Source organism: Haematobia irritans, chromosome 5 (assembly GCF_050003625.1).
Source record: "Haematobia irritans isolate KBUSLIRL chromosome 5, ASM5000362v1, whole genome shotgun sequence".
Taxonomy (NCBI): Eukaryota; Metazoa; Arthropoda; class Insecta; order Diptera; family Muscidae; genus Haematobia; species Haematobia irritans.
The window spans coordinates 155,100,957-155,126,772 of record NC_134401.1 but is presented as its reverse complement, the minus strand read 5'-3'; the positions used below and the strand labels follow the sequence as shown (position 1 = coordinate 155,126,772).

The following is a 25,816-nucleotide window of genomic DNA, read 5'->3' as shown; positions in this document are numbered from 1 at the left end:
GCTGTTATAGTCACCAGTAGATAATTATCGTTTTAAGTTACATTTATATAGCATAGTTTGCAGCGCCCACGAGCCCATGCAAACATAACATTATTTAACAGAAACATACATTTGTTTGCCACGTGGAGCAGTGGTTAGCATGTCTACCTTGCATGCAAAGGGTCGTGGGTTCAACCCCTGCTCCGACCGAACATTTTTTTTTGTTTTTTTTGTTTTTTTTTTTTTTTAATTTACACATTTATATTTATACTATATTAATTTTTTTTTAAATGAAACTTCGAAATGTGCGTTATTAAAGATTTATAGTCAGTAACAGTGCTTGATATAAACGAAATTGACTGATTTTTGGATAAAATATTATTTTTTATTGCAAAAATAACAATCTTGTAATAAAAAACTGTTTTTGTACAAAACTTTAAAATTTGGAAGGACTTCAAAAACTAACAAAAGAAGAACGTGGAGTCGAGTATCAACATACATACATAATTTTATAATATAAACATAAATTTATTTAGGAGTGAACAGTTTTTTACTAGCATTTAACACCATCGCTCTAAAATTCCTTTTATTTTTCTTTAATAATTCATTTTAAAGAAAATAAACTTTTTAAATTGTTTTAGCTGTAAAACTCGAACTTAATGCCCGCTTTTATATTTGATGGTGTCCGTCAACTCCTCGTGGACTACTTTTTAATAAAGAGGAACTAAAGTTTGCTTTTTTACATTTTACTGTGTAATTTTTCACTATTTCCTCCTTATTTCATTTTACTGTCCCAACTCTAAAAAGAGTATAGTGCCCTTTCGTTATTTTTATGAAGACCCCTGAATTCCTTTAACGAACCAAGAAAAAAATTGTGCCCATAATGCCAAAATGATAAACCCAACGCACGTCCACACATACATAAAATGCTGCTCTCAAGGCGAAAACATATGCTGTTTGTTTTTCAAATGTCAATTCTCTTGGTTCCTAATGTCTATTCTCTTTATTCAAATTAAATAATATTTAGACTCAAACATATCAAATTTTTGGCCTTATCATAAAACAGTTTTCCGAAACAACATACAAGCGGTTTCACAGAAATTGTTCTCTTTTGACTCTTTTGCTGTGTTATATTGATATCTTTCGTCAACTCTCCCGGTTTCCATCTCTATTTCTCTCTATACTCTCTCTGTCGCTTTGAATAAAATATCACAACATATGTATGTTTAGTCGAAATTTGAAAATTTATATATGTTTGCATTCACACATATGATGTTTATGAAACATTCATGCCACAAACATAATATATTCTAACATATTAACATAGATGTCCCAAACATTTAGTGTTAGTTTAGGAACATTACATGTTTGCACTTAAATATATTGTGTTTAAAAATTGTGCCCGAAACACATTTTGTTTGTATCGCAACATATGAAAAACATATTTTTCTAACAGTGTAGTTGTTATTGATGTAGGTCGGATGGTATTGCAAATGGGCCATATCGGTCCACTTTTACGTATAGCCCCCATATAAACGGACCTCCAAATTTGGCTTGCGAGTCCTCTAAGAGAAGCAAATTTCATCCGATCCGGCTGAAATTTGGTACATGGTGTTAGTCTATGGTCTCTAACAACCATGCAAAAATTCATAATTATATATAGCCCCCATATAAACCGATCCCCCGATTTGGCTTGCGGAGCCTCTAAGAGAAGCAAATTTGATCCGATCCGGCTGAAACAAACAACCATGCAAAAATTGGTTCACATCGGTCCATAATTATATATAGCCCCCATATAAACCGATCCCCCAATTTGGCTTGCGGAGCCTCTAAGAGAAGCAAATTTCATCCGATCATACTGAAATTTGGTACATGGTGTTAGTATATGGTCTCTAATGACCACGAAAAAATTGGTCCACATCGCTCCATAATTATATATAGCCCCCATATAAACCGATCCCCCGATTTGGCTTGCGGAGCCTCAAAGAGAAGCAAATTTCATCCGATCCGGCTGAAATTTGGTACATGGTGTTAGTATATGATATCAAACAACCATGCAAAAATTGGTTCACATCGGTCCATAACTATATATAGCCCCCATATAAACCGAACCCCCAATTTGGCTTGCGGAGCCTCTAAGAGAAGCAAATTTCATCCGATCATGCTGAAATTTGGTACATGGTGTTAGTATGTGGTCTCTAATGACCATGGTCCACATGGGTCCATAATTATATATAGCCCCCATACAAACCGATCACCAGATTTGACCTCCGGAGCCTCTTGGAAGACCAAAATTTATCTGATTCAGTTGAAATTTGGTACGTGGTGTTAGTATATGGCTTCAAACACACATGCACAAATTGGTCGAAATCGGTCCATAATTATATATAGCACCCATATAAACCGAACCCCAGATTTGACCTCCGGAGCCCCTTGAAAGAGCAAAATTCATCCGATTCGATTGAAATTTGGTACGTGATATTAGTATATGGTTTCCAACAACTATGCAGGAATTGGTTCATATCAGTCCATAATTATATATAGCCCCCATAAAAACCGATCCCCAGATTTGACCTCCGGTGCCTTTTGGAGAAGCAAAATTCAATCCGATCTGGTTGAAATTTGGTACGTGGTGGTAGCATATGATATTTAACAGCCATGTCAAAAGTAGTCCATACCAGTCCCGATCCCGAGATTTGGTTTTGGAGCCTCTTGGAGGAGCAAATTTCATCCGAGTCAGTTAAAATTTGGTACATTGTGCTAGTATGTGGACGTTAACAACCATGCCTTACTAGGTCCATATCGGTCTATAGTTATATATAGCCGTCAGATAAATCGATCCCCAATCACACAAAAATTGGTCCATATCAAGTTCATAATTTTATATAGCCCCCATATAAGCGACCCCCATATTTCAATTCTAGCTCACTACGTACCGTGCAAAAGTCCATATCGAATCGTAATTATTTGTAGACTTACCTACACATACCTTTTTTGTCTAATATATGCCACGTATGGACTAACTCACAATTTAGAAAACGATTTAAGATACCACAACCCAAGTAATTCGATTGTGGATGACAGTCTTTCGTAGAAGTTTCTACGCTATCCATGGTGGAGGGTACATAAGATTCGGCCTGGCCGAACTTACGGCCATATATACTTGTTTTAAATTGCGTTACTTACTAGTTCCAAATAATAATTGACCTTCTATTTCCACCATATATGAACGCTCAAGGTTTATATGCAATTTTGAAGAAAACCTATAAGTCTTCAGAGAGTATAGAATTTCCACTTTGTTGGGAGAAGTTCCCGTAATTGACTCTACAGTATCTTTAAATTATAGTCAACCGCTAAATCCCTCTATATGGTAAGATCAGAGGGCATAAAAGAAGATTGAGTATGTCTGTAGATATCAGGTACCATACTGTTCAACTTCGTCTTATATAACACCTCTTTGCGATTGGTATCTGTTCTGATCTAATTTAGTTTTAAGGATTCCAACATAGTATTTACTTTCAAATTAAACTTATATATCTTCCTCAGATAATCCATGTCTATAATCAACAAAATTACATATCATGACATTTTTGCTGGGATTTTCAGAACAAACAACACATAAAACATTTTGAACGATTTTATTTTACAACATCATTTCTTGCATATAGCGATACATTGTCTAGGAGCCGTATTAAGTGATTTTGCGGGTGGCTGTTTAGGTGTGGGGGGAATGATAAACACCATAATTTATACTCACGTGAATGAATGACTTGTTTTGAATGTACTCTCATCACATCTTGTTGGGTGAGAGTGTGAGAACATTGTTTTTGTGCATCTCAGTTATTTTTTTCTCTGATACTTTTTCTATTTCATTCAGCCTGTTTGAATGCTCATGTTTGCCGATGGCTGCTACTTTTTTTGTTGTTGTTGCCGTTACGGTTTTCCACTTTTGCTGAGTTTAATGTCAATTTGTTGCTACCATTCACCATAGTGGGGAAAGGGAAAGAAGTGAATGCAATTGTGGGTGGTATTAAACCCAACGTTCATTTAGTTTACGAATATTTTCCTATGGGTGGGTGCTTTATTCTTTGTATGCTTAATTTTTTATCACAACGTGTGTGGGGGTGTAGTGAAGGGGTCTATATGGTGGCTGCGTGCATATAATGTGTGTATGCGTGTGTATTTTGCGTTGAGTTCTATATCCATTAAGCATTAAGGGTTGTTGTCTGACATTCTTTTTGTGGCACAATAACAGCTCAGCTTCAGATATTCATTTCGTTTTTTTCTATGCTTTTGAATTTCGTTTGAGACTTATTGTCGTCATCATTATTCAGATGATGTTGCAATCCATTTGGCATAGGGATGCCATTTGAAAATGGGAGAAAAATAATGGAGAAAGTTTTGAATTTTCTCTAATACCTCGAAAGGCAAATTTTCTCTTCTGAGGGGTGAACTTTTAGACAAGAAATGTTTTCTTTTAAAGCTAAATTGTTTTCTTTCAAAACCAAATAAAAGAGATTAAAGACAATCGTTCCATTGCCTATTATAAATTTTGGGTTTATTTGCTCCTAAAGAAAATACTTTTTAAGAAAAGAAGAATTTCGTTTGTCTGACATTTACTTCCGGATGAAAGTAGTTTTTCTTTAGCTGTACGCAGAGAATTAATATAATCATCTCCTAGGAACATTTTTGCCGTAAAATTGTTATTTACTCCGTAAACCTAAAATGATTGTCGAAATCAGATACATAATATTCGGGAAGATAAGATGATTACGACAAACATGTTACATGTTCACGGTCCAAAAATACAATTTTGCACTAGGAGCAGGGTTACAGTTGGTAGAATTCTACCACAAATGGTAGATTTTTCTACTGTTTGGTAATAAATTTTAATAAAATTTTCCACTATTTTCTATAAATTTGTGCCAAAAATCTTTGACAAAATTTTCTATAGAAATAAAATTTTAACCTATTTTCTATAGAAATAAAATTTTGACCAAATTTTCTATAGAAATAAAAATAAAATTATGACCACATTTTCTATATAATATTGTGAGCGTATTTTCTATAGAAATAAAATGTTGACCAAATTTTAAGCACATTTTCTATAGATATATAATGTTGACAAAATTTTCGATAGAAATAAAATCTTGGCAAAATTTTTTATAGAAATAGAATTTTGACAAAATTTTATGTTGAAATAAAATTTTGACAAAATTTTCTGTAGAAATAAAATTCTGACACATAAATACAATGTTGACCTATTTTCTATAGAAATAAAATTATGACAAAATTTTCTATAGAAATAAAATTTTGACAAAATTTTGTATAGATATAATATTTTGACAAAATTTTCTATAGAAAAAAATTTTCACAACATTTTCTATAGAAATATAATTTTGACCAAATTTTCTATAGAAATAAAATTTTGGCAAAATTTTCTATATAAATAAAATTTTGACCTATTTTCTATAGGAATAAAATTTTGACCAAATTTACTACAGAAATAAAATTTTGACCAAATTTTCTATAGAAATAAAATGTTGACCAAATGTTTTATAGAAACAAAATTTTGACACAATTTTCTTTAGAAATAACTTTTTGAGAAAATTTTCTATAGAAATAAATTTTTGAACAAATTTTTTATAGAAATAAAATTTTGACCAAATTTTTTATAGAAATAAAATTTTGACCAAATTTTTTATAGAAACAAAATTTGAGAAAATTTTTGTAGAAATAAAATTTTGACCAAATTTTCTATAGAAATAAAAATAAAATTATGACCACATTTTCTATATAAAATTGTGAGCGTATTTTCTATAGAAATAAAATGTTGACCAAATTTTTTCTTGAAATAAAATTATGACAACATTTTCTATAGATATAAAATGTTGAGAAAATTTTCGATAGAAATAAAATCTTCCCAAGATTTTTTATAGAAATAAAATTTTGCCAAAATTTTCTGTAGAAATAAAATTCTGACACATAAATACAATGTTGACCTATTTTCTATAGAAATAAAATTATGACAAAATTTTCTATAGAAATAAAATTTTGACAAAATTTTGTATAGATATAATATTTTGACAAAATTTTCTATAGAAAAAAATTTTCACAACATTTTCTATAGAAATATAATTTTGACCAAATTTTCTATAGAAATAAAATTTTGGCAAAATTTTCTATATAAATAAAATTTTGACCTATTTTCTATAGGAATAAAATTTTGACCAAATTTACTACAGAAATAAAATTTTGACCAAATTTTCTATAGAAATAAAATGTTGACCAAATGTTTTATAGAAACAAAATTTTGACACAATTTTCTTTAGAAATAACTTTTTGAGAAAATTTTCTATAGAAATAAATTTTTGAACAAATTTTTTATAGAAATAAAATTTTGACCAAATTTTTTATAGAAATAAAATTTTGACCAAATTTTTTATAGAAACAAAATTTGAGAAAATTTTTGTAGAAATAAAATTTTGACCAAATTTTCTATAGAAATAAAAATAAAATTATGACCACATTTTCTATATAAAATTGTGAGCGTATTTTCTATAGAAATAAAATGTTGACCAAATTTTTTCTTGAAATAAAATTATGACAACATTTTCTATAGATATAAAATGTTGAGAAAATTTTCGATAGAAATAAAATCTTCCCAAGATTTTTTATAGAAATAAAATTTTGCCAAAATTTTCTGTAGAAATAAAATTCTGACACATAAATACAATGTTGACCTATTTTCTATAGAAATAAAATTATGACAAAATTTTCTATAGAAATAAAATGTTGACAAAATTTTGTATAGATATAATATTTTGACAAAATTTTCTATAGAAAAAAATTTTGACAACATTTTCTATAGAAATATAATTTTGACAAAATTTTCTATAGAAATAAAATTTTGGCAAAAATTTCTATAGAAATAAAATTTTGAGAAAACTTTCTATATAAATAAAATTTTGACCAAATTTTCTATAGGAATAAAATGTTGAACAAATTTTCTCTTGAAATAAAATTATGACCAAATTTTTTATAGAAATAAAATTTTCACCAAATTTTTTATAGAAACAAAATTTTGACACAATTTTCTTTAGAAATAACTTTTTGAGAAAATTTTCTATAGAAATAAAATTATGACCAAATTTTTTTTTAAATAAAACTATGACCAAATTTTCTATAGAAATAAATTTTTGAACAAATTTTTTATAGAAATAAAATTTTGACCAAATTTTTTATAGAAAAAAAATTTAAAAAATTTTGTGTAGAAATAAAATGTTCACCAAGTTTTTTATAGAAGCAAAATTTTGACACAATTTTCTTTAGAAATAAAATTTTTAAATTTTATATAGATGTAAAATTTTGAAAAACATTTCTATAAAAATAAAATTTTTAAAAATATTTCTATAATATTAAAATTTTGACAAAATTTTCTAGGCATTCAATATTTTTAAAATTTTGAATGTTCGTGTTATTTGAACTACTATGTTATCAAAGTTATTGTGAGTAAGTTCGCTCACATAAATATGTCGTTTATGCTGTCAAAAATAAATTGTAGTGTGGTCAATCGTTTGGATTTCTATCGCAAAATTTAATAACGACTTTCGGTATGTCCGCTTACTTTTCCGATAAAACTATGCAAAAGAGTCAGTATGTGTGTTGGCAAAAATTTATACGAACGCCTTCCAACAATTTTCCATAACTAATTTACCAATTGAATTAATAAATATATTAATAACATTTGTTAATACACTTCTAATTGGAATTGTGAACTGGGGAAAATCACTAGCAAAACATTGCTACTCTCTATCAGCCAACTGTAAAATTTGTTCCCTTATTCCCTTAATTAATTAATAATTATCAAAACTTATTATTAACTATTACACGAAGCTATTATTGCACAAATGCAGATGTAATCCAAATGACACCTTCTTGTACTAGTTAGTTGTGAGATATAAAGGGTGATTCTTTTGAGGTTAGGATTTTCATGCATTAGTATTTGACAGATCACGTGGGATTTCAGACATGGTGTCAAAGAGAAAGATGCTCAGTATGCTTTGACATTTCATCATGAATAGACTTACTAACGAGCCACAACGTCGAATTTTCAGTGAATGGGCCCTAGAAAAGTTGGCAGAAAATCCGCTTTTTTATCGACAAATTTTGTTCAGCGATGAGGCTCATTTCTGGTTGAATGGCTACGTAAATAAGCAAAATTGCCGCATTTGGAGTGAAGAGCAACCAGAAGCCGTTCAAGAACTGCCCATGCATCCCGAAAAATGCACTGTTTGGTGTGGTTTGTACGCTGGTGGAATCATTGGACCGTATTTTTTCAAAGATGCTGTTGGACGCAACGTTACGGTGAATGGCGATCGCTATCGTTCGATGCTAACAAACTTTTTGTTGCCAAAAATGGAAGAACTGAACTTGGTTGACATGTGGTTTCAACAAGATGGCGCTACATGCCACACAGCTCGCGATTCTATGGCCATTTTGAGGGAAAACTTCGGAGAACAATTCATCTCAAGAAATGGACCGGTAAGTTGGCCACCAAGATCATGCGATTTGACGCTTTTAGACTATTTTTTTGTGGGGCTACGTCAAGTCTAAAGTCTACAGAAATAAGCCAGCAACTATTCCAGCTTTGGAAGACAACATTTCCGAAGAAATTCGGGCTATTCCGGCCGAAATGCTCGAAAAAGTTGCCCAAAATTGGACTTTCCGAATGGACCACCTAAGACGCAGCCGCGGTCAACATTTAAATGAAATTATCTTCAAAAAGTAAATGTCATGGACCAATCTAACGTTTCAAATAAAGAACCGATGAGATTTTGCAAATTTTATGCGTTTTTTTTTTTAAAAAAGTTATCAAGCTCTTAACAAATCACCCTTTATAACAAATTTTATTTGGCTATTCATTTTTTTGTATACATTAGGTTTCTCATTTGGCATCTCTCTTTCTATCTCTTTGGTAGCATAAAATCTGAGTTCATTGTTGTTGTTGCTAAGCCAGTTTCACATCATTTCTTATTTGTGATATATTTGTTCGTCTTCATTTAATTTTTTTGGCAAAAAAAGTTTTCATTTGTACTTCTCAGTTTTTGTTTTTCTTTCAGTTTCGTTTCCATTCTCATTTCCATGTCATCCCTTTCGCTATGTTGATGCATTTGTTTTTTACTGGTTTTTTGCTCCATCTATCCTCAAAACACTGTTTTTGCTTAACGACCTTGAGCATATTAGTCACAAAGTGTGTGCCAGACCCATTGTCAGACAACCCAAATCTCTTCGAGTGACAGGCTGACTGACGGAATGACTCATAGTTACCAAAAACAAACATTGCCAATGTTGTGGGTGCAGAGAGAGAGGGAGAGAGAAAATGAGCAATGGGGTGTTAATAGAAAAAAAGGAATATTTCGAATAGTTTTGCCAGAACTTGTTAAACATTTCTCATTATGATAAATGCAAAGGGGGTTTGTTTAAAGAACCCCCAAAAATTGTCCATAGTAGGACATTGCAAATATGGGAGGGTGAAACAAATAAAGACATAATTCTAATAATGCATTTTTTTGTTGGATAAAATATGAAATTGAAGTGTAATGAATATGTGTAATAGAGCCAGAGAGCCGTTATTAATCTACCCGCTCACACCCAATGGAAATTTGAATATTAAGTAATTAATATGAAAATCATTAAGCTAAAAAAGACTAATGCTAAAATTAGTTCCAATGAATCTTATTATAATATTTATGCAAATGTATTTACTTATATAAATTAAGAAAAAGATTTTTATTAATCCATAAATCGAATAAGAAGAGAGTACCTGAAATATTTAGAATATTTCGCATTTCGTGAAATTTTAATATACATATTATCATATACATATTATGTCATAAAGGGACACCTCCCAAATATAGATAAATACCATGTTCGCATATCCATCATATGAATCAACTCCACAATTTTGGTGTTCTTCTCTTTCGCTGAAATTAATTTACTAACATAAGTCATGTAGAAAATTGAATTATATCTACGTTGGATAAATTTCCGGTTAAAAAATTCTCACTTAAAAAGTGTTAAAGGTTTTATTTGTTTATTTGTATTTAATGAAAAAATATGTATATACCATTGGATCACCAATTTATAATAAAATTTACCAAAAACGAAATATTTTTATTCTGCTTTTACAGAATGATTATAGATGTTTGCCGATAAAACTCGAATTGAATATGCACCTTTATTTTTAATTTTTGAAATATGAACATGGTTCCTACATTTAGCCATAATATTTTTTAAAGTTGATGCTATTTAATGGTGTTTTTGGCTTTGCTTCATTATCGTAAGCTCTTAAAGCCAAACAAATTTACAGTAATTCCTTAATATACTAAGTTATTATTAACTATTATATGGAATAACATCAAACATAGTTTTTGTTTGTTTTGTTAAAACTCATTCATTAAATTCAAAAAACAAAAAAAAATCCTCAACGGCCATTTCAGTTCATTTCCGTTCTAAACCATTTGGAAGTCATATGTTCGTTAACCATCTCTGTTAGTAACATATGTTCTCTCTTCCACTCTCTCAACGTCAATGACAATCAGCTGTTGTGTGTATGTTCTGCAGCAGAGCAGTTTAGAGTGTACAAGCGAAACAAATACACAAGAAACAACTGCAAAGTTAAATGAAAAAACAAAAAAGGCGGCACTCAAGAAATAAAATTATTTAAATAATTTCAAATACAAGAAAATAAATAGATTTTGTTTTTGAATAAACAAATGTTAAGTGCGAATCCATAACAAGTGTTAAATAAACAACAAATCCAGTGAAAAGTTCCTATTCATGCAAAAAACACCACAAATTAAAATAGCCGACAGCGACAAAAAGCGAAATGGTAAACAATTAATAATGGATATAAATATTGAATATTTACATTATATCGTATATATGACTCCATAAAAATCCACATTTGTCTGTAGCCGCGATTTCAACAGATTTGGTTCTTTGTATGTATAATCGTCTTGGACTCCTTGCCGTCTGGGGTGTTTCCTCGCCTAATATACATAGTGAATAAAAAAATCTCCTGTAAAGGCAATTTTACAATATAACCATAGAGTATTTAGGCAGCCATGTAGGGAAACTATTTTCCACATTAAAAAGACTATATGCAATGATGGTTCAAATAACAACGAGACTTTCAGCTTCCATTGACAAAGGATATTGGCCAAGGATGTTGTTTCGTTTAAAGAATAGCTAAAAATCTATAATTGTAATAATTTTTAAACACCTTCAACTTGAACTTTAGGATTGGACAAAAAACTTCTCTCATCACCACCCACCACCCAACTGTTCCCTCATTTTGTGACACCCAAGAAATTGTTGATTGATTACATGAATGACTCAAATGTATTTTTATGGTCAGTGGGTACGTGCTTTGAATTTCTTCAAGGGAGTTTTATGCATAAAGAAATTCAACATTATAAGGTATTAAATAATATTTTTGTGAGTGGAAGCAGGTCTGTACGGCTTATCATACCTATTACACCAAAAAATTATGTTAATTTCTTTACACCACGATATAAGGTATTATGGGTTATACGATGCTATTCCCTTACAATTCGTTAAGGTAAAATAGTATGTGTTACCAAATGAACAGGTGTTCAATTCAATCGGTATTTTCAGCATTTTACTCGTTTTGTTACGTTGACTCGACTCGGAAAGCCATGAATCGAAATTAGATAGCACCAGTAGGTGCCTTACGGGAAATTGGTGCAAAATGTCACTAATGGACCTATTACAGGACTTGTACCAGCTCTCCAGTTGGTCACAATTTTTAAATTTTAATATATCTTATTGATTTCTATACTCTCTTGATATTGAAATAAACATAAAATTCAAATTCAAATTTATCGGATAATGCGAACGAAGCATCTCACACTGGTACTGAAATTTAGATTAAAAGCTTTAAATACACAGAAATGTCTTAGGGCCTTAACTGAGAGGTTTCTCCGAGCTACTTCTCCAACAACATTTATAGTCGCTGACCAATGAATTGGCCTTAGATTGGTTACCGTCGACAAAATATTTTCCCGAGTTCATAAGTGAATCTAGACTCTGTATGTAAGGTCAGAGGCAGTTTCAGCAGTGTAATGTCACTAGATTGCTTAAACACTTCATGATCAGAGATGTGAGCAGATGGAAGATGACTACACTCAAGGATAGGTTATAATGGAAGCTCGATATTTCAGGCTCCCATATACTATTCAGTCCATTGTTATACCACAGTGATTGACTTCTCTCTTAAAAGTGAGTGCTGCTCGTTTCTAAGTTTAGCTCAATGACGATGGAACTCATTGCGGAGAAATCAAAAAGAGAAAGCAGACTCAGTTTGCTGAAATAGAAAACATCGTTTGCTATTTTTCACCTTTATGTTTTAGTTCGGAGGAAAAAAGATTACATGCAGATGGAATATTTGCAAGTTTTTTTTTCAGATCTAATTGCCAACATTTAACATTGAATTGGGTGTTCTAGAACATCTTAAACATCGGTTCTTCCGTTCAACCGAAAGTGAGATTTTCCAAGAAAAAACTGACAATAGAGTTAAGAAGATAAACCAGTCATCCGGCGCTTTTGGTCACTAGACCTCCTTTTGGTTTACTAAAATTTGTGGTAAAATTACGTCAAAGGATATTTAAATATCCGCTCAGACCGCACTACCTTTTGTATAGCATAATTTTCGGCTTAAGGATTAGAAAAAAAAACCGACATCGATTTTCGGAAAAGAAAACGTCGAAATGTCCAATATGACTGTGTGGTTACCGGAATATTTAAGCACCTAAGGCACAGGAGCCACCGTGGTGCAATAGTTAGCATGCCCGCCTTGCATACACAAGGTCGTCGGTTCGATTGCTGCTTCGACCGAACACAGCGGTGGATTATCCCACCTCAGTAATGCTGGTGACATTTCTGAGGGTTTCAAAGCTTCTCTAAGTGGTTTCACTGCAATGTGGAACGCCGTTCGGACTCGGCTATAAAAATGAGGTCCATTGTCATTGAGCTTAACATGGAATCACTCAGTGATAAGAGAGAAGTTCACCAATGTGGTATCACAATGGACTGAATAGTCTAAGTGAGCCTGAAACATCAGGCTGCCACCTAACGTAAGGCTCGGGTGCCATTCGAGCCAAAAATAATCGACCAAAATTTGGAGAAAATTTTACCAAAAATCTACCAAACAAAAAATCTTATTTAGTAAAAATTTATTTCTATAGAATTTGTTTTCACAATTTTATTTCTATAGATAATTTTCTCAAAATTTTATTTCTATAGAAAATTTTGTCAAAATTTTATTTCTACAGAAAATTTTGTCAAAATTTTATTTCTGTAGAGAATTTTGTCAAAATTTTATTTCTACAGAAAATTTTGTCAAAATTTTATTTCTATAGAAAATTTTGTCAACATTTTATTTCTATAGAAAATTTTGTAAAAATTTGATTTCTATAGAAAATTTTGTCAAAATAAGTCTTTACTTATTGGATGAGTTACGCGTTACGCAAAGTTCCTATAGGTCGTAGACGACTTGGAAGACTGTGTTTTAATTGAGTGGCCATAGAATGAAGTTGTTAGATGAGACTAATCATCGATTAGATTGACGATGGGAATTTTCGTATATTGACAAACTTCGCGGAAATAAAATTTGTACAAAATTTTCTATAGAAATAAAATTTTGAAAAACTTTTCTATAGAAATAAAATTTTGACAACATTTTCTATAGAAATAAAATTTGGAGAAAATTTTCTATAGAAATAAAATTTTGAAAAAATTTTCTATAGAAATAAAATTTTGACTAAATTTTCTATAGAAATAAAATTGTGACAAAATTTTCTATAAAAATAAAATTTTGAGAAAATTTTCTTTGAAAATAAAATGTTGACAAAATTTACTATAGAAAAAAAATTGTCAAAATTTTATTTCTATAGAAAATTTTGTCAAAATTTTATTTCTATAAGAAATTTTGTCAAAGTTTCCTTTCTATAGAAAATTTTGTCAACATTTTATTTCTATAGAAATTTTGTCAAAATTTTATTTCTATAGAAAATTTTGTCATTACCTGAATTCACAGCTAAATTAAGATGAACTATATTTAGACGCTGTAAAAGCAACTTGTTCATCAAAATCAATCCAATCTGGATACTTATTTTTGTTTACAAAAGATCTTTCAATATTGTAATTAATGCATTTTTTCAATTATCAATTATTGGCTATTGGAAAAGTCTATATGTTTCGATTAAACAGTTCATAAAAATATATTCCATTAATTAATAGCTTTGTTGAAAGAAACTTTACTTCCTCCACATATGAGCTATGGCATTAACTCTGAGCTAAAACCCAATATAAACAAAATGTCTCGAATAAATATAGCTAGTCAATGATATTTTAAATGCCACCAAGTCTAGAACAAAACTAAAATAAAACTGAAATACTTTAAACTATTCCATAAAAACAAAAATATGATCGATTAAGAAAAAAGTTCAACAATTAATAATAGCCACTTGATGTTTGACGTTCATTTCCAAACACACTAAATGATCACAATGAAGGCAAACTGTGCGCATGCGCTTCATCTTGAAATACAATGAATTTATGTATTATGCTTTAGTTTTCTTTTCTTCCTATGTTTTAAAGATTAAGGAGAACCTTGAAATTAATAACTAACTGTATTCATTACAGTCCGCGAAGTTTGTCAATATACAAAAATTCCCATCGTCAATCTAATCGATGATTAGTCTCATCTAACAACTTCATTCTATGACCACTCAATTAAAACACAGTCTTCCAAGTCGTCTACGACCTATAGGAACTTTGCGTAACGCGTAACTCATCCAATGAGTACAGACTTATTTTTTTATATTACACATTTCTTCTTTTGTCATCGGGCTATTTTGTTCATAGACCCTCGAACTTTTATTTATTGATCGTTTCCATCATCAGTCTACCTAGTCAATTCACCAGCAAAAGTTTAGCTTGCTGTTTATTTTTTCAATAACTCATTCATTTAATTATTTATTTTGCAATTAATACGTGCATCGTGTTGTGTCCCGTGTTGCGTTCGCATATTTATCGTGTATTTGAAGTTCAACTCAAACGTGTGTGTGTGTGTAAATTTTATGAAATTAATTTTGCTACTCGAAGAAATTTTAATATAAAAATGATGATGAAACCAAAAAAGTTTTTCAAGAAAAATTATGATAAAATTAAGAAATTTAAAAGAAAAGAAAAAAAGAGTAAGTTTATGAAGATTTTGTTAAAAATATATATTATTGGGTGATATTAAATTTAGTGATATTAAAAAAAAAATAAAAATAAAATGAGTGATAAATTCAACTTATATACGCCCCTCATTGGATTTTAAAACTTAAGCCTTAAGAAAAAAATAAAATAATAATAGTGTCAATCACCAAAACTATTTAAAACATTAGTTGATACAATCAGTTTTTGTCATTTTTGTTTTTATTAAAAACACAATAAATAATTTTTTATTTGAAACGCTTTTAAAAATTCAATTAAAATTTTAGTTATAAAAATTGTGGTGATATTTTATTTTATATTTCTGTATAAGATCGATTAGTTGATACGACTCCATTCTATAAAACATAAAAAAAACGATTACCTATATTTGAAATTTACAAAAAGTCAACATCGACTTCGTTTTTTTTTTGATAAAAATTTGTTTAGATTTAAAACCGATTTTCCACTTTTGTAATAGACTACAACCCACCCACCCAATTTGAGTACAAATAGATCCAAGTTTATAGAACTTTCAATTGTTTTCCTTGCCATCCTCTCAATGTTGATGGATATTGGCGGCTGGCTGGGTATTGAGGCTGTGGATGGAGGCTAAAGTGACACTTACTGATAGACAGGCAATTGCATAATGGTGTTAAGTCATTTGCCTGCATTTCTTCGCCTTCAGTGTCTGCCACCATGTCTGAGCTGCCTGTTCCTAAAGCCTGTACTGTTTTTTCCCTTAACTATCTCTCGAAACAAAAGCAAGTGTCAATTTCATCTTTTAACTGACATCATTTTGACATGTTAAGTGATTTTAGTGTGTGTCCTAGTCCTTTGATTGTTATTTAACTCTCGTCACTTATGGTTGGTTAAGTTGAGGCTAATGGATTTTGGCTTGCTCTGATGACGACTTTCTATAGTTATCTATTACAGGGATAATTGTTTTATATCTTTGGGGTTTTTGATGAAATGGAATGGAATGGATAAGTTTAAGACATGCATTGTTACCAGATGCAATTTTTGTTGCCAATGCTTCCGTTTCGGACATATTCCATAGTAATTAAAAATCTAGATGGATTGTTTTTCGAAACAGTCTATTTTTTACCATTGCAGATATTATTTATTAATTGAAGACAAATGCAGCATAAAAAATAGTGCAATATAATTTTCTATAGAAATACAATTTTGACAAAAATTTATATAAAAATAAAATTTTCACAGAATTTTCTATAAATATAAAATTTTGCAAAAATATTTTATAGAAACAAAATTTTACAAAAATTTTCTATCGAAATAAAATTTTGCAACAATTTTCTATAGAAATAAAATTTTGCGACAATTTTCTATAGAAATAAAATTTTGACAACATTTTCTATAAATATAAAATTTAGCAAAATTTTTCTATAGAAATAAAATTTTGACAAAATTTTCTATAGAAATATAAATTTTTGAGAAAATTTTCTACAAAAATAAAATTTTGCAAAAATTTTTTATAGAAATAAAATTTTGCAAAAATTTTTTATAGAAATAAAATTCTGCAATAGTTGAGGCTAATGGAATGGAATGGAAATAAAATTTTGAGAAAATTTTCTATAGAAATTAAATTTTGAGAAAATTTTCTATAGAAATTAAATTTTGAGAAAATTTTCTATAGAAATAAAATTTTGACAACATTTTCTATAGAAGTAAAATTTTGACAAAATTTTTTATAGAAATAAAATTTTAACAAAATTTTCTATAGAAATAAAATTTTGACAAAATTTTCTATAGAAATAAAACGTTGACAAAATTTTCTATAGAAATATAGTATAGTAAAAATAAAATTTTGAGAAAATTTTCTATAGAAATAAAATTTTGACAAAATTTTCTATAGAAGAAAAAAATTTGAGAAAATTTTCTATAGAAATAAAATTTTGACAACATTTTCTATAGAAGTAAAATTTTGACAAAATTTTTTATAGAAATAAAATTTTAACAAAATTTTCTATAGAAATAAAATTTTGACAAAATTTTCTATAGAAATAAAACGTTGACAAAATTTTCTATAGAAATATAGTATAGTAAAAATAAAATTTTGAGAAAATTTTCTATAGAAATAAAGTTTTACAAAATTTTCTATAGAAGTAAAATTTTGCAAAAGTTGAGGCTAATGGAATGGAAATAAAATTTTGAAAAATTTTCTGTAGAAATAAAATTTTGAGAAAATTTTCTATAGAAATAAAATTTTGCAACAATTTTCTATAGAAATAAAAATTTGCGACAATTTTCTATAGACATAAAATTTTGACAAAATTTTCTATAAAAATAAAATTTAGCAAAAATTTTCTATAGAAATAAAATTTTGACAAAATTTTCTATAGAAATAAAATTTTGACAAAATTTTCTATAGAAATATAAAATTTTGAGAAAATTTTCTATAAAAATAAAATTTTGCAACAATTTTTTATAGAAATAAAATTTTGCAAAAATTTTTTATAGAAATAAAATTCTGCAAAAATTGAGGCTAATGGAAATAAAATTTTGAGAAAATTTTCTGTAGAAATTAAATTTTGAGAAAATTTTCTATAGAAATAAAATTTTGACAAAATTTTCTATAGAAATATAAATTTTTGAGAACATTTTCTGTAGAAATAAAATTGTGACAAAATTTTCTATAGAAATATAAATTTTTGAGAAAATTTTCCATAGAAATAAAATTTTGACAAAATTTTCTATAGAAGTAAAATTTTGCAAAAGTTGGGGCTAATGGAATAGAAATAAAATTTTGACAAAATTTTCTATAGAAATAAATTTTTTAGAAAATTTTCTATAGAAATAAAATTGTGACAAAATTTTCTAAGGAAATAAAATTTTGGCAAAAATTTCTATAATTTTATTTCTACAGAAAATTTTGACAAAATTTTCTATAGAAATATAGTTTTTACAAATATTATAGAAATAAAATTTTGAGAAAATTTTCTATAGAAATAAAATTTTGCAAATGTTGAGGCTATTTTCTATAGACATAAAATTTTGACAACATTTTCTATAAATATAAAATTTTGACAAAATTTTCTATAGAAATAAAATTTTGACAAAATTTTCTATAGAAATAAAATTTTGACAAAATTTTCTATAGAAATATAAAATTTTGAGAAAATTTTCTATAAAAATAAAATTTTGCAACAATTTTTTATAGAAATAAAATTTTGCAAAAATTTTTTATAGAAATAAAATTCTGCAAAAATTGAGGCTAATGGAAATAAAATTTTGACAAAATTTTCTGTAGAAATTAAATTTTGAGAAAATTTTCTATAGAAATAAAATTTTGACAAAATTTTCTATAGAAATATAAATTTTTGAGAACATTTTCTGTAGAAATAAAATTGTGACAAAATTTTCTATAGAAATATAAATTTTTGAGAAAATTTTCCATAGAAATAAAATTTTGACAAAATTTTCTATAGAGGTAAAATTTTGCAAAAGTTGGGGCTAATGGAATAGAAATAAAATTTTGACAAAATTTTCTATAGAAATAAATTTTTTAGAAAATTTTCTATAGAAATAAAATTGTGACAAAATTTTCTAAGGAAATAAAATTTTGGCAAAAATTTCTATAATTTTATTTCTACAGAAAATTTTGACAAAATTTTCTATAGAAATATAGTTTTTACAAATATTATAGAAATAAAATTTTGAGAAAATTTTCTATAGAAATAAAATTTTGCAACAATTTTCTATAGAAATAAAATTTTGCAAATGTTGAGGCTATTTTCTATAGACATAAAATTTTGACAACATTTTCTATAAAAATAAAATTTAGCAAAAATTTTCTATAGAAATAAAATTTTGACAAAATTTTCTATAGAAATATAAATTTTTGATAAAATATTCTATAAAAATAAAATTTTGCAACAATTTTTTATAGAAATAAAATTTTGCAAAAATTTTTTATAGAAATAAAATTCTGCAAAAGTTGAGGCTAATGGAATGGAAATAAAATTTTGAGAAAATTTTCTATAGAAATTAAATTTTGAGCAAACTTTCAATAGAAATAAAATTTTAACAAAATTTTCTATAGAAATAAAATTTTGACAACATTTTCTATAGAAGTAAAACTTTGACAAAATTTTCTATAGAAATATAGTTTTGACAAAATTTTCTATAGAAATAAAATTTTGACAAAATGTTCTATAGAAGTAAAATTTTGCAAAAGTTGAGGCTAATGGAATGGAAATAAAATTTTGACAAAATTTTCTGTAGAAATAAAATTTTGAGAAAATTTTCTATAGAAATAAAATTTTGACAAAATTTTCTATAGAAATATAAATTTTTGAGAAAATTTTCTGTAGAAATAAAATTTTGACGAACTTTTCTATAGAAATATAAATTTTCTATAGAAGTAAAATTTTGCAAAAGTTGGGGCTAATGGAATGGAAATAAAATTTTGACAAAATTTTCTATAGAAATATAGTTTTTACAAATATTATAGAAATAAAATTTTGGTAATATTTTCTATAGAAATAAAATTTTGACACAATCTTCTATATAAATAAAATTTTGACAAAATTTCCTATGGAAATAAAATTTTGGCAAAAATTTCTATAATTTTATTTCTACATAAAATTTTGACAAAATTTTCTATAGAAATAAGATTTTGGCAAAATTTTCTATGGAAATAAAATTTTGACAAAATTTTCTATAGAAATATAGTTTTTACAAATATTATAGAAATAAAATTTTGATGAAATTTTCTATAGAAATAAAATTTTGACAAAATTTTCTATGGAAATAAAATTTTGGCAACAATTTCTATAATATTATTTCTACAGAAAATTTTGACAAAATTTTTTATAGAAATAAGATTTTGGCAAAATTTTCTATGGAAATAAAATTTTGACAAAATTTTCTATAGAAATATAGTTTTTAGATCTCAAGCTTGGCAAAATAAAGAATTTGATTTAAACTGAAAAAGATCGAACAAGAAACAAAATAAATCAAGTTTTTACAAATATTATAGAAATAAAATTTTGATAAAATTTTCTATAGAAATAAAATTTTGACAAAATTTTCTATAGAAATAAAATTTTTGCAAAAATTTCTATAGAAATTATATTTGATAAACGAAATGAACCTTTAGAGATATTATGAAGTCCTACCTCCCTTCCATTCCAAAGTAGTTAATTTTATTAGGTTCGCGTGAGCCACCGTTCCAAAAACTCACTTAACCCATAACGGTTATACAGAACTATCAAGGCAAAGTTAAACGGAAATATATGACAAATGTCCATCCCTCTCACGGACCTTCGAATCCATTAAATGCGTCATTAAATTGTAAGTAATGACGTCACTGTTGTCATCGCTGGATTTTTTTTTTTGTGGATATAAGGAAAATACCAAGTTTGTATGGCTCTATTAAAAGAAATATACAATGGAATTGGGTCCTTTCCTCATATAAATGACTCTTTATACTGGATATGCGTGATATATGCAAGTTTTGTTTCATTAATATCTGTAATACACTCCCTTCTCGATGTCCTGAGTGTATTCTGTTGTGGAAAGAGATCGAATTACATTTCCACTTTTATTTAAATGTCATTGGAGTTTTTAATTGGTTAGATTTTAATTTCGACAGCTTTTTTTCACTCCTCACGATTGAAATTGAATGTGTTCCCAGCAAATTCTCTTATTACCAAATAGTCCTGGAGGTAACTTAGTTCAAACAATTACTATTAAATGGAATTCCTGCTTACTTTCGCAAGGATATGTCCTAGGGGGAATATGATGTTTTGAATACGAAGAAAGAAAATGCTTTAGTTACTCACACTCACTAACCAAAATCATGCTCACAATATTTCCGACGCCTGAAAAACCAAAAAAACGTTCATGAAATATTCACTTTCACTAGATTTTAATATCCTTACAATAAAACTCTTAGTCCAAACAAAAATTTACTTTAATATCTTTCCATATATGTTCATAACTTCATAAATCTCTATTAATATTCAGCGTTAACATCGGGTGTTGATGTACATCATTTGCTTTGCTGAACTCACTAAGTAGTCCGTCTACCCATACCCATTTGATGACTATTGATTTGCTTGAAGCAAAATATGGCGTTGAAATTCATTAAAATTTCCTTATCCGTAACATTAACCTTGAAGGCGTTACAGGAGTATATATGAAAGTAAAACTCTCTGGCGGATAGATGATAAAAAGGAAGTTTTACTAATAATTTGTAGCAGCCACAGGCTGCATAAATTTCATATAAAATTCTTCCATGATGTTAGCTCTAATGATAAACTCTTCAAATTCCCCTGATGTTGCAAAGTTAAGAAAATTTCATTTTGGAGCTTCATTGAATTTGCCATACAGTGATTCATCATCATTAGCAGGAGTTTGCTGGTGATGCTGATGTTGTCGTGATAATAACTCAATTACTTAATTAAGGGTGAAACAGCAAAACTTTTGGAAATAGATTGCCTATAATCATTTGATTACAACATTTTTTCCAATATGCTTTTTTAGGACCCATTTACTAAATTAAAATTATAAAATTTCCTCAAAATTCCTCGAAATTTTCTTTTTATAGAAAATTTCCTCGAAATTTTATTTCTATAGAAAATTTCGTCAACATTTTATTTCTATGGAACTTCGTCAAAATGTTATTTCTATGGAAAACTTCGTCGATATTTTATTTCTATAGAAAATTTCGTCGAAATTTTATTTCTATAAAAAATTTCATAAAAATTTTATTTCTATACAAAATTTTTGCGAAATTTTATTTCAAGAAAAAATTTCGTCAATATTTTGCTTCCGTGGAAAATTTCGTAAAATAGAAAATTTTATCGAAATTTTATTTTGATAGAAAATTTCTAAAAATTTTATTTCTATAGACAATCTCGTTGAAAGTTTATTTCTATAACAATTTTTATTTCCATAGAAAATTCGAAATCTCGACGATTTTATTTAATTCTTTTCTTTGAAATTTTATTTCAAGAGATTTTTTTTTTAAATTTTATTTCAAGAAAACATTTTTCAAGAAAAAATTTCGTCAAAATTTTATTTCCACAGAAAATTTTGTCACAATTTTATTTCCATAGAAAACTTCGTCGAAATTTTGTTTATAAAAAATGTCATCAAAATTTTATTTCTATAGAAAATTTTTGCGAAATTTTATTTCAAGAAAAAATTTCGTAAAATAGAAAATTTTATCGAAATTTTATTTTGATAGAAAATTTCTAAAAATTTTATTTCTATAGATAATCTTGTCGAAAGTTTATTTCTATAACAAATTTTGTCAAAATTTTATTTCTATAGAAAATTTTCTAAAAATTTTATTTCTATAGAAAATTTCGTCGAGATTTTATTTCTATAGAAAAATTTGTCCAGATTTTATTTCCATAAAAAAATTTGTCCAGATTTTATTTCCATAAAAAATTTCGTCCAAATTTTATTTCCATAGAAAATTTGAAATCTCGACGATTTTATTTAATTTTTTCTTTGAAATTTTATTTCAAGAGAATTTTTTTTGAAATTTTATTTTATGAAAACATTTTTCAAAAAAAAATTTCGTCAAAATTTTATTTCCACAGAAAATTTTGTCACAATTTTATTTCCATAGAAAATTTCGTCGAAATTTTGTTTCTATAGAAAATTTAGTCGAAATTTCGTCAATATTTTGCTTCCGTGGAAAATTTCGTAAAATAGACAATTTTATCGAAATTTTATTTTGATAGAAAATTTCTAAAAATTTTGTTTCTATAGTAATCTCGTCGAAAGTTTATTTCTATAACAAATTTTGTCAAAATTTTATTTTTGTAGAAAATTTTGTCAAAATTTTATTTTGATATAAAATTTTCTAAAAATTTTATTTCTATAGAAAATTTCGTCCAAATTTTATTTCTATAGAAAAATTCGTCCAGATTTTATTTCCATAAAAAATTTCGTCAACATTTTATTTCCATAGAAAATTCGAAATCTCGACGATTTTATTTAATTTTTTTCTTTGAAATTTTATTTCAAGAGATTTTTTTCGAAATTTTATTTCAAGAAAAAAAAATTTTTTAATTTTTTTTTCCACGAAAATTTCGTCAAAATTTTTTTCATAGAAAATGTTTTCGAATTTTTTTTTTCTAGAAAATTTTGTTGAAATTTCATCGAAATTTTATTTCCATAGAAAATTTCTTCGACATTTTATTTTCGTAGAAAATTTCTTCAAAATTTAATTTCTACGAAAATTTCGTCAACATATTATTTTCATAGAAAATTTCGTCTAAATTTTATTTCTATATAAATTTTTGTCTACATTTCATTTCGATGTTTTTTCAAGAAAAAAATTTTTGAAATTTTATTTCAAGAAAAAATCTCGTCATCATTTTATTTCCATAGAAAATTTCATCGAAATTTTATTTCCATAGAAAATTTCATCAAAATTTTAATTCTGAAGAAAATTTCATTGAAATTTTATTTCTATAGAAAATTTTGTCGAAATATTATTTCTATAGAAAATTTCGTCGAAATTTTATTTCTGTTTAAAATTTCGCCGAAATTTTATTTCAATAGAAAAATTCGTCGAATTTTTATTCTATCGAAAATTTCGTCAAAATTTTATATCTGTAAGGAATGTTGTCGAAAGTTTATTTGCATAAATAATTTTGTCGAAATTTTATTTCTATAGAAAATTTCGTCTAAATTTTATTTCTATAGAAAATTTCGTCTAAATTTTATTTCTATAGAAAATGTCATCTAAATTTTATTTCGATAGAAAATTTAGTCTAAATTTTATTTCTATAGAAAATTTCGTTGAAATTTTATATCTATAGAAAATTTCGTCGAGATTTTAGTTCTATAAAAAATTCATTTCTATTGGAAATTTCATCGACATTTTATTTTTCTAGAAAATTTCGTCGAGATTTTAGTTCTATAGAAAATTCCGTCGAAATTTTGTCTCTATAGAAACTATGTGGATGAACATTTTATTTCTGTAGAAAATTTCCTAGAAATTTATTTTTTTAGAAAAATTCGTCAAAATTTAATATTTATAAAAAATGTATAGAAAATTTCGTCTAAATATTATTTCTATCGAAAATTTCGTCGAAATTTTATTTCTATAGAAAATTTCGTTGAAATTTTATTCCTATAGAAAATTTCGTTGAAATTTTATTTCTATAGAAAATTTCTATATAAAATTTCATCGACATTTTATTTAGATTTTGTTTTTTTTTTTTGAAATTTTATTTCAAGAAAAACATTTTTTGAAATTTTATTTCAAGAAGAAATTTTTTTCTGTAGAAAATTTTGTTCAAATTTTATTTCCATAGAAAAATTTGTCGAAATTTTATTTTTTTAGAATTCGAAATTTTATTTCTGTAAATAATTTCTTCGAAATTTTATTTCTAGCAAACTTTGTCGATATTTTACAACATTTGCCCCCAATATACTTTTGTAAGACCAGTATACAAAATTAAAATAATAAAAATAAAAATTTTATTTCTATAGATAATTTCGTGGAATTTTTTTCCAAAGAAATTTTAGTTTCTATAGACAATTTTGTCGAAACTTTATTTCCATAGAAATTTTCATCTACATTTTTTCCATGGAAAATTTTGTCAAAATTTTATTTCTTATATTATTAATTTCTACAGAAAATTTCGTCGAAATTTTATTTGTATAGAAAATTTTGTTGGAATTGTATTTCTAGAGAAAATTTCTTCCTTTCCATAAATGACTAAACCACACAGCAGGCATTTAATATTTTTGAATTTTAAAATATGTATGACATTGTCAAATTGTTCAGTTTTGCAAAAATTTCCTTCCAAATACAAGAGAAAAAGTTTTGAAATCTAGAATGACAGAAAAAAATTTAGATCTCACTACATCTTTGCCTCAGTTCATTGAAGATGATTTCGTTTTATCTCTGGATCGTTGCTTTACAGATGCTGTGGTGAAAACTGCAACTGGCTTCTTTGTGGGAGTTTTGAGTTCAACATTAATTCGAAGATTACGAATTTTACCCATTTACTTGGGCATTGGATTTGGTTTGGGAGCAGCTTATGGAGAATGTGAGAAGAAACTAAAGAATTTAACAGATTCTAGGCATATGGATAATACTTCAGTGTTTGATGGGTGAAATATACTCGATGTTGTTCTGTTGTTGTTCTAATTGTTGCATTTTTGTTTAATAAAATAATTTAGAAATTTTTAAATATATTTTTTATTGGTCAAAAATCCCATAGTAAATCAAATAATAAAAACGGATATAATTACAAAAGTACATTTTGGAATTGTGTCTACGAAATATTTCCAGAAAGATAAAAAAGATTTTCATATGGACAGAGGCATCAAACTTTTTTGTCCCCCAATTTTCCATAAAATTTTCAATTCTGCAACATAAACATTCCATAGCCATTGCAACAAATGAAAACCTAATTTCTAGAAATATATCTGGTACTGGCAACTCTGCCTAGAATATATCGATGAAAACATTAAAATCAACAAACCAAAAACAAAAGCGTGCTAAAAGAGCAACATTGTTTTTTTTTGTATCTTTATCCAAACAATTATCTTC

At 27.1% G+C, this 25,816-nt stretch overlaps 2 protein-coding genes across 5 annotated transcripts in view; both read left to right on the top strand.

Moving 5' to 3' along the window:
* Positions 1 to 25,816, top strand: part of LOC142240706 (guanine nucleotide exchange factor DBS) — a 381,804-nt gene that overhangs the window by 20,398 nt on the left and 335,590 nt on the right. Inside the window, exon 1 of one of the 4 annotated variants that reach the window (XM_075312412.1) lies at positions 10,631 to 10,873. The exons of the other annotated variants lie outside the window; for them this stretch is intronic. Within the exon in view, the coding sequence (XP_075168527.1) occupies positions 10,822 to 10,873 (52 nt within the window). The 5' untranslated portion in view covers positions 10,631 to 10,821. Of the gene's footprint in view, positions 1 to 10,630; positions 10,874 to 25,816 lie in introns of those variants that run through there. 4 annotated transcript variants of the gene reach the window in all.
* Positions 24,983 to 25,454, top strand: LOC142240709 (MICOS complex subunit MIC10-like). The gene has a single exon (XM_075312418.1). The coding sequence runs from the start codon at positions 25,097 to 25,099 to the stop codon at positions 25,376 to 25,378; it is 282 nt and encodes a 93-aa protein (XP_075168533.1). The 5' UTR covers positions 24,983 to 25,096; the 3' UTR covers positions 25,379 to 25,454.